The 14,839-nt window shown below is 45.8% G+C and overlaps 1 protein-coding gene across 1 annotated transcript in view; it reads left to right on the forward strand.

Moving 5' to 3' along the window:
- LOC144583846 (vomeronasal type-2 receptor 26-like) overlaps positions 1–4,307 on the forward strand; it is a 31,494-nt gene extending 27,187 nt beyond the window's left edge. Inside the window, exons 6-8 of the mRNA XM_078378748.1 lie at positions 808–2,271; positions 3,247–3,327; positions 4,190–4,307. Coding sequence (XP_078234874.1) covers positions 808–1,718 — 911 coding nt within the window. The 3' untranslated portion in view covers positions 1,719–2,271; positions 3,247–3,327; positions 4,190–4,307. The remainder of the gene's footprint in view (positions 1–807; positions 2,272–3,246; positions 3,328–4,189) is intronic.
- Positions 4,308–14,839: the final 10,532 nt, after the last annotated feature.

Genomic DNA, 14,839 nt, shown 5'->3' on the forward strand with positions numbered 1-14,839 from the left:
CATAAGACACACCAAATTTTTAGGAGAAGAAAACAGGAAAAAATAATCTGGGAATTTCAGTCCCAGAACCTGGTGATTTCACCCCCGCTGGCCCCATGGCAGGTGGGGGGAGCCTCTCAAGGGTCCTCAAAGGCAGACTCAGACCCTTGGGAGGCTCCCTCCACCCCACCATGGGGCCAGTGGAGGCAAGATCACCAGCTTCCAGGACCCTTTTGAGGTTTTCCAAACCTCAAATGAGTCCTGGAAGCTGGTGATTTCGCCCCCGCTGGCCCCGTGGGGGTGGGCGGAGCCTTGCAAGGTTTCTAGAAGGCCAAATCAGACACTTGGGAGGCTCCCCCCACCCCCACGGGGTGAAATCGCCAGCTTCGCTCCATAAGATGCACAGACTCCCCCCGCCACACTTTTTGGGGGGTGAAAGTGCATCTTATAGAGCGAAAAATACAGTATTTCTCAGCATTTGGTTGCAGTAACTACAAATGTCTCATCAGATATGGATGTGAGCTTTTCCACCAGCAACCTGCACTTTACAGCACTTCAAGGTGGAAGAGATCTCATATTGCTTAGAAAAAGAGTGATATATTTCAGTAGATTTTGTGAAGAATGCTTGTAGAATCATGACTGATATATCAGAGTGAAAGGTAATTTCTATCTGTCCTCACAACTGATCCACAGTACATTTCTATCCATCTGCAATATGTACCTCTCAAGAAACTGATCCTGTTACCTTCCTTTTTTGAAAAAGGATAAAATATACATAAGGAGAAATAATTGGGAATGCCATCTAACATCTCAGCTTATCCCTTTCAGATGCTGCTCTCTGTGTCAAGTGTCCAGAAGATCAATATCCAAATGAAAACAAAGACCAATGCATCCCCAAAACCATATCCTTCCTTTCTTATCAAGAGCCTCTGGGGATCGTTTCAACTGTCTCTACAATCTCTTTATCTCTCATCACTTGTTTTGTGATGCAAACTTTTCTTAAGAATTGGGATACTCCCATTGTCAAAGCAAACAACCAGAGCCTCACTTGCATTCTTCTCATCTCTATTCTTATTTGCTACCTGGCCACTCTATTATTCCTTGGAAAACCCGAGAAGGTGATCTGCCTTCTTCAGCAACCCATCTTTCTCATCTTCTTCTCTGTTGCTGTTTCTTGTGTGTTGGCAAAAACCATCATTGTGGTTTTGGCCTTCATGAGCACCAAGCCAGCCAGCCAAATGAAGAAAGGGCTAGGGAAAAAACTGGGAAGCTCTGTTGTTGTTTCTTGTTCTCTTGTTCAGGTGTGCATTTGTATTGCATGGCTATCAACCTCTCCTCCATTCCCAGGTGCTGACATGCACTCTCAGACTGGGGAAATCTTACTGCAATGCAAGCAGGGGTCCCTCACCATGTTCAACTGTGCTCTCGGCTACCTTGGATTTCTCTCCAGCTTAAGCTTCACTGTGGCTTTTCTAGCTAGAAAACTGCCTGATGCTTTCAACGAGGGCAAGTTCATCACCTTCAGCATGCTGGTGTTTTGCAGTGTTTGGATCTCCTTCATTCCTGCTTACCTGAGCACCACGGGGAAGAACGTAGTGGTTGTGGAGATTTTTGCCATCTTAGCCTCTAATACTGGTCTCTTAGCTTGTATCTTTCTTCCTAAATGTTATGTAATTATTTTCAGAGCTGATCTCAACTCCAGGATGTGTCTTAAAGAGAAACGGAAGCATTCGACCTGAATCTCGTCAGTTAATGCATTTTATTTTTAGGTTGATTTCACTGTATTCATCAAAGAATATATTCATCTAGGCCAATGGTTCCCTAACATTTTGGACTCATGTCTTCCTTCATTGTCTGTGTCAAGAATAAATTATAGGCCTGACCAGAATCTAATGCTGTAATGAGCAACCATGTCTGTCAGGTGTGCTGGGAATGAGTCAGGGTGACTCAGCAGGGATGATGTAACCCAGGCTGATGCAACCTAGAGCTGATGTAATGCTATGAGGTAATCTGTATTGTGATTGGTTGTGGAAATGTATATATGTAGACTTGTACAGTCAGTATTATCTTCACTTGGTTGGAGATCACATATGCCTGCCATGCTGCTGTTGTAAATACACTTATGCTGCACGAAATGCTGCCGGACTGCGTGTGTTTATTGCTGGACTGCCTAGACCGCCATATACTCTGCTGAAACTGCTGAAAAACGTGTTTGCACGAGGAAAACTCCAACAAGAAGGTTATGGGCCCAGCGCTACGCCCTGCGCAGACTGCGTGACGAAAAGAAAGGCGGTGAGTACCAGTGGGTACTGAAAGGAAAGGCTAGAGTCCAGGGAAGGAAAAGTTCTGCCGTTTAGAGCCCAGGAGGGGAGGAAAAACGGAGGACAAGGAAACAAGCAGCAAAATGCAGCCGGTTGGGAATCTGGGGTTTTTTCCAGTGACCAGACTAAACGAAAACAATTACCAGACGTGGTCAGTCAAGGCCGAAATGTTTTTGAGGCGTGAGGAACTGTGGGAGATAGTGGAGGATCCCCCAAATGAGCTAGACAAGGAGGAAGTGAGGAAAAATGAAAAAGCTCTTTCTACGATTATTTTGTGTTTGGAAGATAGCCAGTTGACGCACGTGAGGGGACTAACTTCAGCTAAGGAATGCTGGGACACTTTGAAAAATATATATGTGAGAGACACTGCAGGAACAGTGGTTTCCCTAACCAGAAAGCTGTATAGAGCAAGGTTAGAACCTGGAGAAACAATGTCCCATCACTTACAGAAAATGAAGAATCTGTTTCATGAGTTGCAGCAAAGACATATGGAATTTGAAGAACTTCATAAAGTTTATATGTTGTTGAGTAGTCTGCCAGAATCTTACGAAAATCTTGTGATCAGTCTAGAGACTATGTCAAAGCAAGATTTGAGTCTGCAATATATTACTTCAAGGCTATTAGAGGAAGCAAGAAAAAGACAGGAAAGAAAAGACAGCCCCCAGCGGAGGAGAAACGACAGTCCTGAGAGAAGGAGGCACAGCCCACAGCGGAGAAAAGCTGACTTTAGAAGAGAAGAGCAAGCAAGCAAAGTTTTTGCAGTGAAAAGGTGTTTTTTCTGTAACTCAGAGAAGCATTTGAAACGGGACTGTGAAAAGGCAAACAGCTGGAGAAGCAAAGGGAGGACTTATCTCGTGCAGGCAGAAAGAGGACACTACAAGCTGGATCTTGGACAGCGGAGCTATTAATAATCTATCTAACAATAAGGGTGTGTTTTCTTTTCTAGGTGCTTCAGAACAGAGCTTCGTGAAAATGGCAAATGGACAGACTTCTCCTGTAGCTGGAAAGGGGAAGGTTTATGTGTCAGGTTTGAAAAGGGAATTTAATAATGTGTTATATGCACCCAGACTGGAATGCAACATCCTAAGCATTTCAAGATTAACAAAAGAAGGATATACAGTAATGTTTGAGAATAACATGTGTATTATAAAGAGAGAAAATGATGTTTGTGCCAAAGTGAGAAAAGAAAATGATTTGTATATACTGAATGATAACGAAGTAGCTAATGTGGTAAGGAATGTGCCAGATCATGATAAGTGTGTGCACCTATTACATAGGAGGCTTGGGCATGCAAGTTTTAAAGTAATACAGAAAATGGAAAGCTTTGCCAAGGGGGCAGAAGTGAAAACATGTAAGAATTATCTAGACTGTCATGTTTGTAAATTAGCGAAGTCTAAGGTTTGTAAAATTCCAAAAGAAAGGACAACAAAAACAAAGAGAGCATTTGAGCTTGTCCACGCAGATGTTATAGGTCCTCTGCTGCCATCTATGGGTGGATCACGATATGTTTTGACAATCATAGACGTTTTTTTCCTGGTACGGTTATTGCTTTGTAATGAAAAGTAAGTCAGAGGTGTATAAACATTTCCAAAATTGGGTGGCTTATGTGGAGAAACGCTTTGATAAGCGGGTGGCACAAATACAGATGGACAGAGGAACAGAGTTCATGTCTGAAAGGTTCCAAAGTTGGTTAAGAGATGCTGGTATATTACACAGGAAGACAAGCCCATATTCACCCTTTCAGAATGGGGTAGCTGAACGTAGGAATGGGATCCTACAAACGATGAAGGATGCTTTGCTAGAGGATGCTGGAATGAACCATGTTTATTGGGCTGAAGCAATTCTTACTTTGTGTTACATAATTAACAGAATTTATTCTTCTGTTGTAGATCAGACACCATACTTCATGCTGTATGGAAGGGAGCCTTCCATAAAACACATGAGAGTGTTTGGTTGCAGTGCGTGGGTTCATGTGCCAAAGGAAACAAGACGGAAAGGAAAACCAAAGGCAAAGAAAATGAAATTTTTGGGTTACGAAAGAGGTTCAAAGGCGTATAGGTTTCTTGGTGGTAATAAAAATGTTGTGATTTCTAGGTCAGCAAGCTTCTGTGAGCATGAAAACTGGCACAGAATACATGCAAACTCACAAGTGCACATTCCATATATAGAAAGACAAAGAGGACACAAAAGACAGATAGAGCCTAATGAAGAGGCAGGAGAAAGTTCCAATAGCAGAGAAACACAAGTGTACATTCCATGTTTACAGGGAAAAAGGGAACACAGAAGTCAGGTAGAGCCTAAGCAAGCAGCTGAAGAAACTTCCAGTGATGAATCAGAAGAAGAAGAAGAAGAAGATGGGACTTGTAGTGAGTCAGAAAATGAACACATAGTTAAAGAAGAAAGGCACACACCTAGGAGGTCACAAAGGTCGTTGCAGCTGGTCTGTCACTGGGGTTCGGGAGCTGGAAGCCCTGTTGCTGCTTTGGGGAGGCCGGCACTGGGGTGAGCTCGGCCAGAGACAAACAGAGCCAGAGCGGAGCCGGTGCTCGGGACGCAGGGGCCGCCTGCAAACAGTGGAGTTTGGAGCTCGGAGGCGCGGAGGGCAGCGTAGCCGGAGCCGGAGCTCACAAGCCAGGGCCAGAGTGGGAGCAGGAGATCGAGAGGGTGCTCCTCCGGCTTCTGGCTGGGCTCGGAGGCCCGGCAGCTCTTTCTGACCACCAGAGGAGGCTGGATTCAGAGCTCAGGATGCGTGGGTCGCTGGAACATCACTCAGCGGACCCCTGCCTGCGCCCTGCCTGATCCTGGGAGGCATCCCAGCGGAGGCTCTGGTGGTGTGGCCCGGCGATGGAGAGTTTCGACTGGCGGGCACCCGGACAGTGATTAGATCCCGGCGGAGGGGTGATCTGAGTTGGAGCGCCGAGTCCAGAGGCAGCCACAAGGTACAGGGTTGTCGTCGGACCCGGAGGGAGCCTGTGGGGTTACTGGAGCGACGGAGTGTTTGAACGCCGGTCACCATGTTGGAAGATCTTCCCCCAGGCCCCCCTCTCCCCGCTCACTTCTTTCCATCTGCGAAGGATGTCTCCCTAATCCAAGGGAGGGAAATGGCTGGGTTTGAGCCCCCCTTAGCTCGGTTCCTGGTGCTTTGGATCCTGTTGACTTACAACATCGTGGACCCGGGGCCCTTTGCTAAAAACTGTAAAAACTGTGACTACTGGCTCCTTAAAGAACACTGCACACCAGCGCCGCCATTAACATCCAGGCCAGCTATACTAGAAAGAACAAGGCCACGTGGGGGGGAAGGACTGCTCTGGGCGCCGGGTGGGGGGTAATTAGTCTGGTTTTCTTATTTTACTTATTTATTTATTTTTTCTTTTTACTTCGATATTCTGATCAATTGTATTTAATTTACGCTTGTTTACTCTATGTTTATTATTTATATGCACTAGCTTATTGCATATGGTTAATTTTTATGTGTTTTATTATTATTATTTTTTCCTTTTTTGTTTATCTGATTCACTTGTATTAAGTTAATTTTGCTTATTATCTTCTCCTGTCTCTTTCTATTTCCTGCCCTTTTTCCCTCCCCTTTTTCCTCCTTCCCTCCCCCCTCCCTTCGATGGAATGGAAGGCCTGCCCTCCCAGCGAGGGGCCCCAAAATATTTCTGTGATCACGGGTAGAGGTAGATACGGCTTTGGCCCAGTCCCTACTCGTGTAAGAAGAATGATGGACAGATGTCTGAAGGCTGTCCATTGTTCTGAGACTGGGACCAACCCTCAGTATCGAAGCAGCCAGTTCAGTCATCCTTCTACTCTACGTCTGGTGTTGTTGAATGCCAGGTCTGTATCCAATAAGGCCCAGGTGATCCACGATCTTATCCTGGAGGAGGATGCAGACCTGGCATGCATAACCGAAACATGGATTGGCAGAGAGGGGGGTCCCCCCCCAGCACTCATCTGTCTGCCCGGTTATGCTGTCCAACACCAGGGTAGACTGGAAGGATGGGGGGGAGTTGCCATTGTTCACAAATCCATCTTGGAGGTTACTAGGCGCTCCTCGGTGGTAAAACCAGGTCTGGAGGCCCTCCATGTGTCGATTGGGGCTAGGGACGGTATTGGGATCTTGCTGGGCTACCGTGCTCCCCGCGACCCAGCCATTTCCCTACCGGAGCTGGTGGACTTTGTCTCTGCGGCACTATTGGTCTCCCCAAAGCTGTTGGTTTTGGGGGACTTCAATGTGCATGCGGAGGCAGAGACTTCTGGACCAGCTCTTGAGTTCTTGGAGACCATGGCCTTCTTGAACATGTCCCAACATGTCATCGGCCCCACCCACGTGGGCAGCCATACACTCGACCTGGTTTTTTCCTCCAGTTGGAGCGAGAGTGGTCCGATGGTGACTGACCTTGAGTCGGTCCCTCTGCCATGGTTGGATCATCACCTAATAAAATGTAACCTCAACATGGCCCTCCCCCCTCACAGGGAGCAGGGACCTATTGTTATGGTCCACCCTCGAAGGCTACTGGATCCGATTGGATTCCAGGATGCCATGAGAGGTGCCATGGCAGACCTAGCTGGCGCTCCTGTCGAGGCTCTGACCGACAGCTGGTTTGCCGCTGCGGTCAGGGCTGTAGACATGATCGCACCTAAACGCCCTCTCCAATGCAGAGCTCGCCCAGTGCCGTGGTTTAACCAGGACCTCCAGGCGTTGAAGCGGATTAGGAGATGGCTAGAGCGCAAATGGAGAAAGGACCCGACGGATTACAATTGGATAGCTGTTAAGGTCGCCACTAACCTTTACCTGTCTAAGGTGGCTGCCAGTCGAGCATACTTCGCTAACCGGATAAGCGAAGCGTCCAACCAGCAGGCGTGACCTATCCTGAATTGGCTCGGGTGATGGGCCTCCCCCTAGTCTTACACCGGACCAATTTGCAGCATTTTAAAAATCTAAAGTGGAGGCCACCCGCTGGGACCTGACTCCTTTTTTGAATACAGTGAGTCGAGCTGAGATGTCCAGCACTCCGTCTTGCCCGGCAATTTTTGACTCCTTTCGGCCTGTCACGCCTGATACTGTCGCCAGGGTGCTTGATTGCTGTCGTGCCACCACCTCCTCCCTTGACCCCTGTCCAGCCTGGCTAATCAAAGCAGCCAGGCCTACAACAACAGAATGGGCCACTGCAATAATTAATGGGTCTTTCCTTGAGGGCAAATTTCCATCTGCTCTCAAGGAGACACTCATTAGGCCCATCAGGAAGAAACCAAGTTTGGCGGTGGACGAAATTGGCAATTATAGGCCCGTCGCCAATGTTTCTTTCCTAAGTAAGGTGGTGGAGAGGGTGGTGGCCAACCAGCTTCAGGTGCACCTGGACGAAACAGATGCTCTGGATCCGTTTCAGTCAGGCTTCAGGCCACGCCACGGCACAGAGACGGCATTGGTCGCCCTGTATGATGACCTGCTGAGGGAGGCCGACAGGGGCAAAACGTCTCTGTTGGTCCTCCTCGATATTTCGGCGGCCTTTGATACCATTGACCACGGTATCCTCCTGGGGAGGCTCTCCGAGCTGGGAATCGGTGGCCTAGCGTTAGCCTGGCTCCCGCTCCTTCTTGGAGGACCGTCCCCAGAGAGTGCAGCTTGGGGAGAGCGTCTCGGCCCCGTGGAATCTCAATTGCGGGGTTCCACAGGGGTCGATCATCTCCCCAATGCTGTTTAACATCTATATGAGGCCGCTGGGTGGGGTCATCAGGGGGTGTGGAGCTCGGTGTCATCAGTATGCTGATGATACTCAGCTTTACATCTCACTTCCACCTTCCGCAGGAGATGCCGTTCTGTCCCTTCAGTGCTGCCTGGGGACCGTACTGCAGTAGATGCAGGAGAATGGGCTGAGGCTGAACCCGGACAAGACGGAGGTACTAAGGGTGGGTGCCCCCACAGTCGGGAGCTTGGGAAACTCCCTCTCTTTTTTGGGGGGTGACCCTTCATGCTAAGGATGGGGTCCGCAGCTTGACCCGGCGCTCACTATGGAATCCCAGGTGGCGTCGGTGGTCCGAACCGCCTTCTACCATCTTAGGCGGGTAGCCCAGCTGCGGCCCTATCTCGATGTTGGGGCACTCACCACTTTGGTGCATGCGCTCGTAATTTCAAGATTAGACTACTGTAATGCGCTCTACGTGGGGCTGCCTTTGAGGCTGCTGCGGAAACTTCAGGTGGTGCAGAATGCGGCGGCCAGACTCCTTAGTGGGGTGAAAAAATTCCAACACATTTCACCCACTCTGGCCGCATTGCATTGGCTGCCCATCCGATTCCGCATCGACTTCAAAGTGTTGATGCTTACGTACAAAGCCCTAAACGGTTTAGGGCCTCGATACTTGGCGGAATGCCTTCTACCACCAAGATCTACCCGTGTCACTCGCGCGAGCCAGGAGGTGAGGCTGAGGAGCCTAATGCTGAGGGAGGCCCGGAAGGAAAAGACAAGAAATCGGGCCTTCTCGGCAGTGGCTCCTCGCCTCTGAAACAACCTTCCCCCTGATATTCGCGCGGCCCCCTCACTGGGTATTTTCAAAAAGCAATTAAAAACATTGATGTTTCGGCAAGCCTTCCCTCCTAGTTAATTCCTGATCCCCTCCTCTTTTCTTTCCTAATGTTTAACCCAACTGTCGAAAGTTTTCTTTTATGTAATTTTGTTGTTTTTATTGTTGCATCCCTTCCTGTAAGCCGCCTAGAGTGGTCTATTGACTAGATAGGCGGGATATTAAATAAATAAATAAATAAATAAATAAATAAATAAATAAATAAATAAATAAATAAATAAATAAATAAATAAATAAGGGAATCCCACCAAAGAGGTTTGGTGTAGGTATGACATAAGTGTTGGTGAATAAAATACAAAAGGTACATGGGTAACTCAGGGTACACACACATGAAATACATGGCAAAAAAGTGATGACATGGAAAGTCATAGAGGAACATAGCACATAAAATCCCTGAGTATACAGAAACTTGTGGAATTAACAGAGAAACTGGGAGTGTGTTCTGATCAGCCCTAAAATTTGGAGGGGTGTCAAGAATAAATTATAGGCCTGACCAGAATCTAATGCTGTAATGAGCAACCATGTCTGTCAGGTGTGCTGGGAATGAGTCAGGGTGACTCAGCAAGGATGATGTAACCCAGGCTGATGCAACCTAGAGCTGATGTAATGCTATGAGGTAATCTGTATTATGATTGGTTGTGGAAATGTATATATGTAGACTTGTACAGTCAGTATTATCTTCACTTGGTTGGAGATCACATATGCCTGCCATGCTGCTGCTGTAAATACACTTTTGCTGCACGAAATGCTGCCGGACTGCGTGTGTTTATTGCTGGACTGCCTACACCGCCATATACTCTGCTGAAACTGCTGAAAAACGTGATTCCGCGAGGAAAACCCCAACAGTCTGGCCACTGGTTGTGGCTTCCCTTGCTCAGAGGGGCCATCAGGGTTGTCTCTTATACCAGGAGCAGGATCGTGACCTCATTACCAGCCATCCCATCTCCTCTCCTTCCCCGCAATATTCCTGAGGGCCCACGTCCTTCTAGGTACTGACATAGGAAGTACCCAAGGCTACCTGTCAAGCATTTCCACTAGGGAACATAGAGATGGGAAAAGCAGAGGCAGGCATATGGCTTCCACTTCCTTTACACATAGAACTCTGAAAGTGATAGAGGTTCTATTCATAGAGGTATGACCAACTTCTCTATTCATATGTCACAAAAGGGTGACTACTGGATCTGCTACTGTATTCCAAGAAGAACAATATTGAACAGCAAAGGATCCTACATGTCACATTAATAATGCAGAATGAATATACTTTATTACCTATTGATTACAATTCTAAATAAAGGGGTTTAATGCATTCAGCACATTCACACCATATACATACTCAACAAAGAGAGAATAATTCTTTATTGCCTTCCCAGGACCCGAAATGAAGATGCGAGACAGTGATATGGATTAAATATGGGCCACACTTTATTAAATGAATTCCGATTATAGATATCATTGTCCTCATCAAATGAGGGGGCCTACAGTAGTGCGGAGAAAGAACTGTGGGGCATCCACGATACCCATATCAGTCAATGGGCAAGTCCCAGGCCCCAGGTTCCAGTGGTCTTGACGACAGCAGGAACCCCGGCCGGCCTCTAATAAACACCCCAGACCTCAAGCCATCTTTATTTGATGACTGTTGGTCCAAAAGTGGCCCAGCGCATCTTCCTGCCGCTGTCCCTGTAATTGCACGATCCGCAGAGCCGGGAGGTCAGATACGCTGTTGGGTTACCATAATTATTAAAGAGACACACTGAGACAACCAGTTTTTTCCTGCACTACCTGCATGGGACTTGACTAAGTCCCATGCCCGCCATCGAGCACTCGAAGTTCAGAGAGCAGCCCCCCTTTAATATCTTCAAGAAAAATGTCCAAGCCTGCATCAGACAGGTAAATGCCATCGCTGCGAAAAAGTTTTGTGTTGGAAGTTTGGATCCTGCGGTGATTAACCACAGATCCGAGGCTACCACTGCAGACCCCTCTACACACTTCCCTATTGACCCATCAGCGGGCCCTATTAACATTGGCAATGCTCTGGGCTACTCGCCAGGCTAAACACGGGATGATCGTGGACCACACGATCCACATGGCAGGATATGTCTCCTTCAGCTTCTTTTTTTTATAAACATTTTATTAGTTTTTCAATCTATCTACATTAGTTTGTGCTTGTCAAACATCGTGTTACATATTTTGCTTACAATTATTTGTTTTTTACATCCCAGTGTCTTCCCAGTTATCCCCCAAATTCCACACATCTTTCAGACATTCAAACCATTCATATACATATTTTGATATATAATATGGCTATTATCATAACACTACTTTCATAACATACAATATTCTCAAGTCTTCTAATAGCATTCTTATTAAAGGTAGTTCCAGGTCCATACTCCAGCTTTATATCTAGTTTAGTTTACCTAAAATGAAAGACCACTGTATTACATCTTTATCCTGATTAGGGCTCCCTTATTTCAATTTAATTCTACTTTTTAATACAAAGAATACAGTATACCCTTTTACAATTCTCGATGTTAAATATATACATGTTTTCCAACATTAAGGGGCCCCTTCTTGTTTTTCCCTTTTTCATCTTAAGTAATTCCCTCTCTCATTTCCCTATTTTCACTTTGTGTTTTTGTGTCTCTAAGCATTATGCCATCTTTCATGCCCTCTGAAACTATTTTGTGCATCTGGTTTATGTCCACTAGCTCTTTAAACACTTGGTCAATCTTCGATGGATTTTCCAGGCTTTTTTGGTTAATTTTACTATTTTTGTCCCCTTGTCTTCCCTTAGTACTCTCCTCTGGTCCAAAATTTAGGTTTCTTTTAGGTTGGTTTCCTCCAGCTCCTCTTTTGATTGGCATACATCATCTGGTACATTTCCTTCTTCGTTGTTCCCAATTGCTTGTTGACTATAATTTTTCCGATGTTGATTGGATATTTTTGCCTCTTGGTAGTGAGATCTCACTATTTCTAGTATTGTTTGAAGAGTAGATTTTGTTTCCTCCCAAAACTGTCCTTGTGGCATTCGGTTCCAGATGCCCACAAGCTTAAGCCAAAGTTCAAGGCCCCCAAGTCTCACAGTCCAGTTCGATGTATAATGCAGTAGCTGTATCCGCGGCCTGATGGCCTAATTTCCATGGGTTTATGCCAGCTAGTCAGTTTGGCTAAATAGGCCTGGACCAAAATTCAGAAGCACCAAGTCTTACAGTTCAATTCTGTGTTTGTAGCCATGTCCTGGTAGCCTAATTCCCACATTTCTGGATAGGCAAAAACTGAGATTCCAAGTCTCTGGAGATAGTTCCAAAAGGTTCACTTTGAGCCAAGGTACCGTTTAAAGAAAAATCCACTTTAGGGTTAATTTTATCCAGCCGGGCATTAAAAAAATCAAAGAGAAATGAACAGCAATGTTCAAGGTCAGTGTTTCTAGGCGTTATGCCAAAAGTGTTCAGGTAGACAAAACATGAGTTGAAACTTGTCTAGTAATAACTTATGAGAAAATTCCCAAATTATAATGTTCTTAAAGTATTTTTAAATGTATTTGAATGAGTACAGTAGTTAATTCCAATTAATCTTCATAATATTTTTTCATATCAACTATCCTCTCTCCAGATTATCTGCCGCTAAAAATTTCATGAAAGTGATAGAAAGTTCTTTTTCCTATATATAGGAATTGTATTGTCCAGGAGTAATCACAAGCAATTAGTTATCTCACCCATAGTAACATTGATGTTGTATCACTTGATTGTTGTTCTCATTAGTCGGCTGCCGATGACTTGCAAGCAAAGATTTGCTTGTTTCTGCCCGTTGGCTGATTAGGGGGTTTCCTGGATCGAACAGAAGTGACCGCCATCTCCCCCGTGATCAACAGGCTTCCCCCCCCAGTTCACCACCTCTCCGGGGTGGTTCCGACACCGTATGGTGTCCCAAACAGGTCAGAATTTCAGCCCAGGGGACAGAGCTCTGTCCTCCTGCTGCTGTCTCGTTGCGGCGTCAAGTCAGAAGTCCTTTCCTCTTCCTCCTTCAGCTTCTTAAGGTCTCTTAGAATATCAAGTATCATTGACTTACCAGACGATCTGGGCAGATTGTTGCCTCCTAAATGAACTACTTAAATATCTGGTGGCATATTGTCAAAAGAGGTCATCCTGCCAAACTGGATCCAATGCATGCCACACATGCCTTTCCAAGTAATAAACGCATGGGCGCCTAGCCCCAAATCATTCCCCCACAGGGAAGATTCGGCATAAGATGCCGCCCAGTAAACATAGCTGTGGCCGATGATCATGACGTGCCTTTGGCCTTCATGTGTCTTGACACCTGAAACGATATAAACAGCCCCTGCCTATAAGTTAGGTAGAGGTCTGATGTACTTATGGTAACAATCTGACGACCAACGACCAAACTGTTTAATTTGTTCTGTATTATAGCCCATAGCTGCCACTGTTGAGGCTGCTCCTATTCTGAAGGAATGTGTCCCGAATCTCATATTCTTTATTCCTATCCTCTCCAGCGCCATGTCAGTAAGTTTCCAAAATTGATATTTTGTGAGTGGCGACTCGTCTGCATGTTGGAAGAAGTACCTAGGTTTTGGACCCCTAATTTCACTGAATTCCTGGACCGCCTTTATGGGACAGATGCTTTTTATGCTGCATTGCCCTAAGACTAATTGCCTGCCTTTTTCATGCTGGTCCGCTTTGGACCGTCTTAACATAATTTTTAACTGCCCCCCTGAACTATAACGTCCCCCAGTTGTAAAGCCTTCTGTGAAGTATCTGCTTTACCTATTGCCACTAGTTCGCTAATACGCAGGGCCCCAAAGAAGGACACCAATGCTGATGCCTGAAATAATGCTGCTTCGTAATGGTCCCTACATAGTGTTCTCCATTGTTCACATAGACGTCTGAGGAGAGCCAGGGATATAGGTGTCCTATCATCCTGTACTCTCCCCCTTTCCCTGGGCCATCCCTCCAACACCTTCTTAATTCGAAAGTCACTGGAAAAATCCCTGTGTCCATGTGCTTTTGAATAGAAGGCCAGGGCCACCAGTTTACCCTGAATAGTGCCTATCGCTAATCTCTTTCTGTGTAAAGATATTAAAAATTGTTGGAGGTGTTCCACTGGAGCCGGCCATGTTTGCTTTAACCTCATTGACTTCCTGAATTCATAAAACTCGGTACCTGAGGCTAAATAACCCTTTCTCGTCCTTGGGGCCAATGCAAGACCTATTGCTCTCGATGCCTCTTCACGCCAATCTGCCAGACCTCCGCTGGAAGAACTTCTGGCAGTTTCCTGGCCTCCGGTGCCAGCTCCCTGAAACGCTCGATCTGTTGGCGTGAGAGAGCATCAGCTATCCTGTTGTCTATACCCAGGACATGACGGGCGTGCACCATTACGTTAAATCGCAGTGCCCGTAGGGTAAAAGCCCTAACCAAATCCGAATGCCTTTCCAAGTGTAATGTCTGGTTGTTAATGATGTGCACCACTGCCTGGTTATCACACCAAAAACTGTGTTTGCCCATTCTTCTGCCCAGAGCCAAAGGGCTCCTACAATTGAGAAGAATTCTAAAAATGTCATGTCTCTCGTTATGCCCTTCGGGTGCCACTCCTTAGGCCACCAGTTCTTGCAGCTCCTCCGGTGCTTTCCAGTGTTGTACTAAATGAACTAATGAGATGTGCCTTATATTTCCACATAACTAGATTCATTATGTTATTCTTCATGTGTCGATTGTCCATTGTTAGATTTCATTTTACATATCTCAATAAATTGTATTGTTTAGTTGTGTGATTTACATTCTTTCTTACTTCACTTATTTAAAAATAAATAAATAATAATTAATAATGTAACTAATAAATATTCCATGGTCACATCTTTTCTCATGAGGAGCCTGCACGAATAAAAAAAAGACCTCTATTTGAAAAGACAAACACAAATGAACAGCCTGATTCATTCTAAGTTCTGA

The sequence above is a fragment of the Pogona vitticeps genome, chromosome 6 (genome assembly GCF_051106095.1).
Source record: "Pogona vitticeps strain Pit_001003342236 chromosome 6, PviZW2.1, whole genome shotgun sequence".
NCBI lineage: Eukaryota > Metazoa > Chordata > Lepidosauria > Squamata > Agamidae > Pogona > Pogona vitticeps.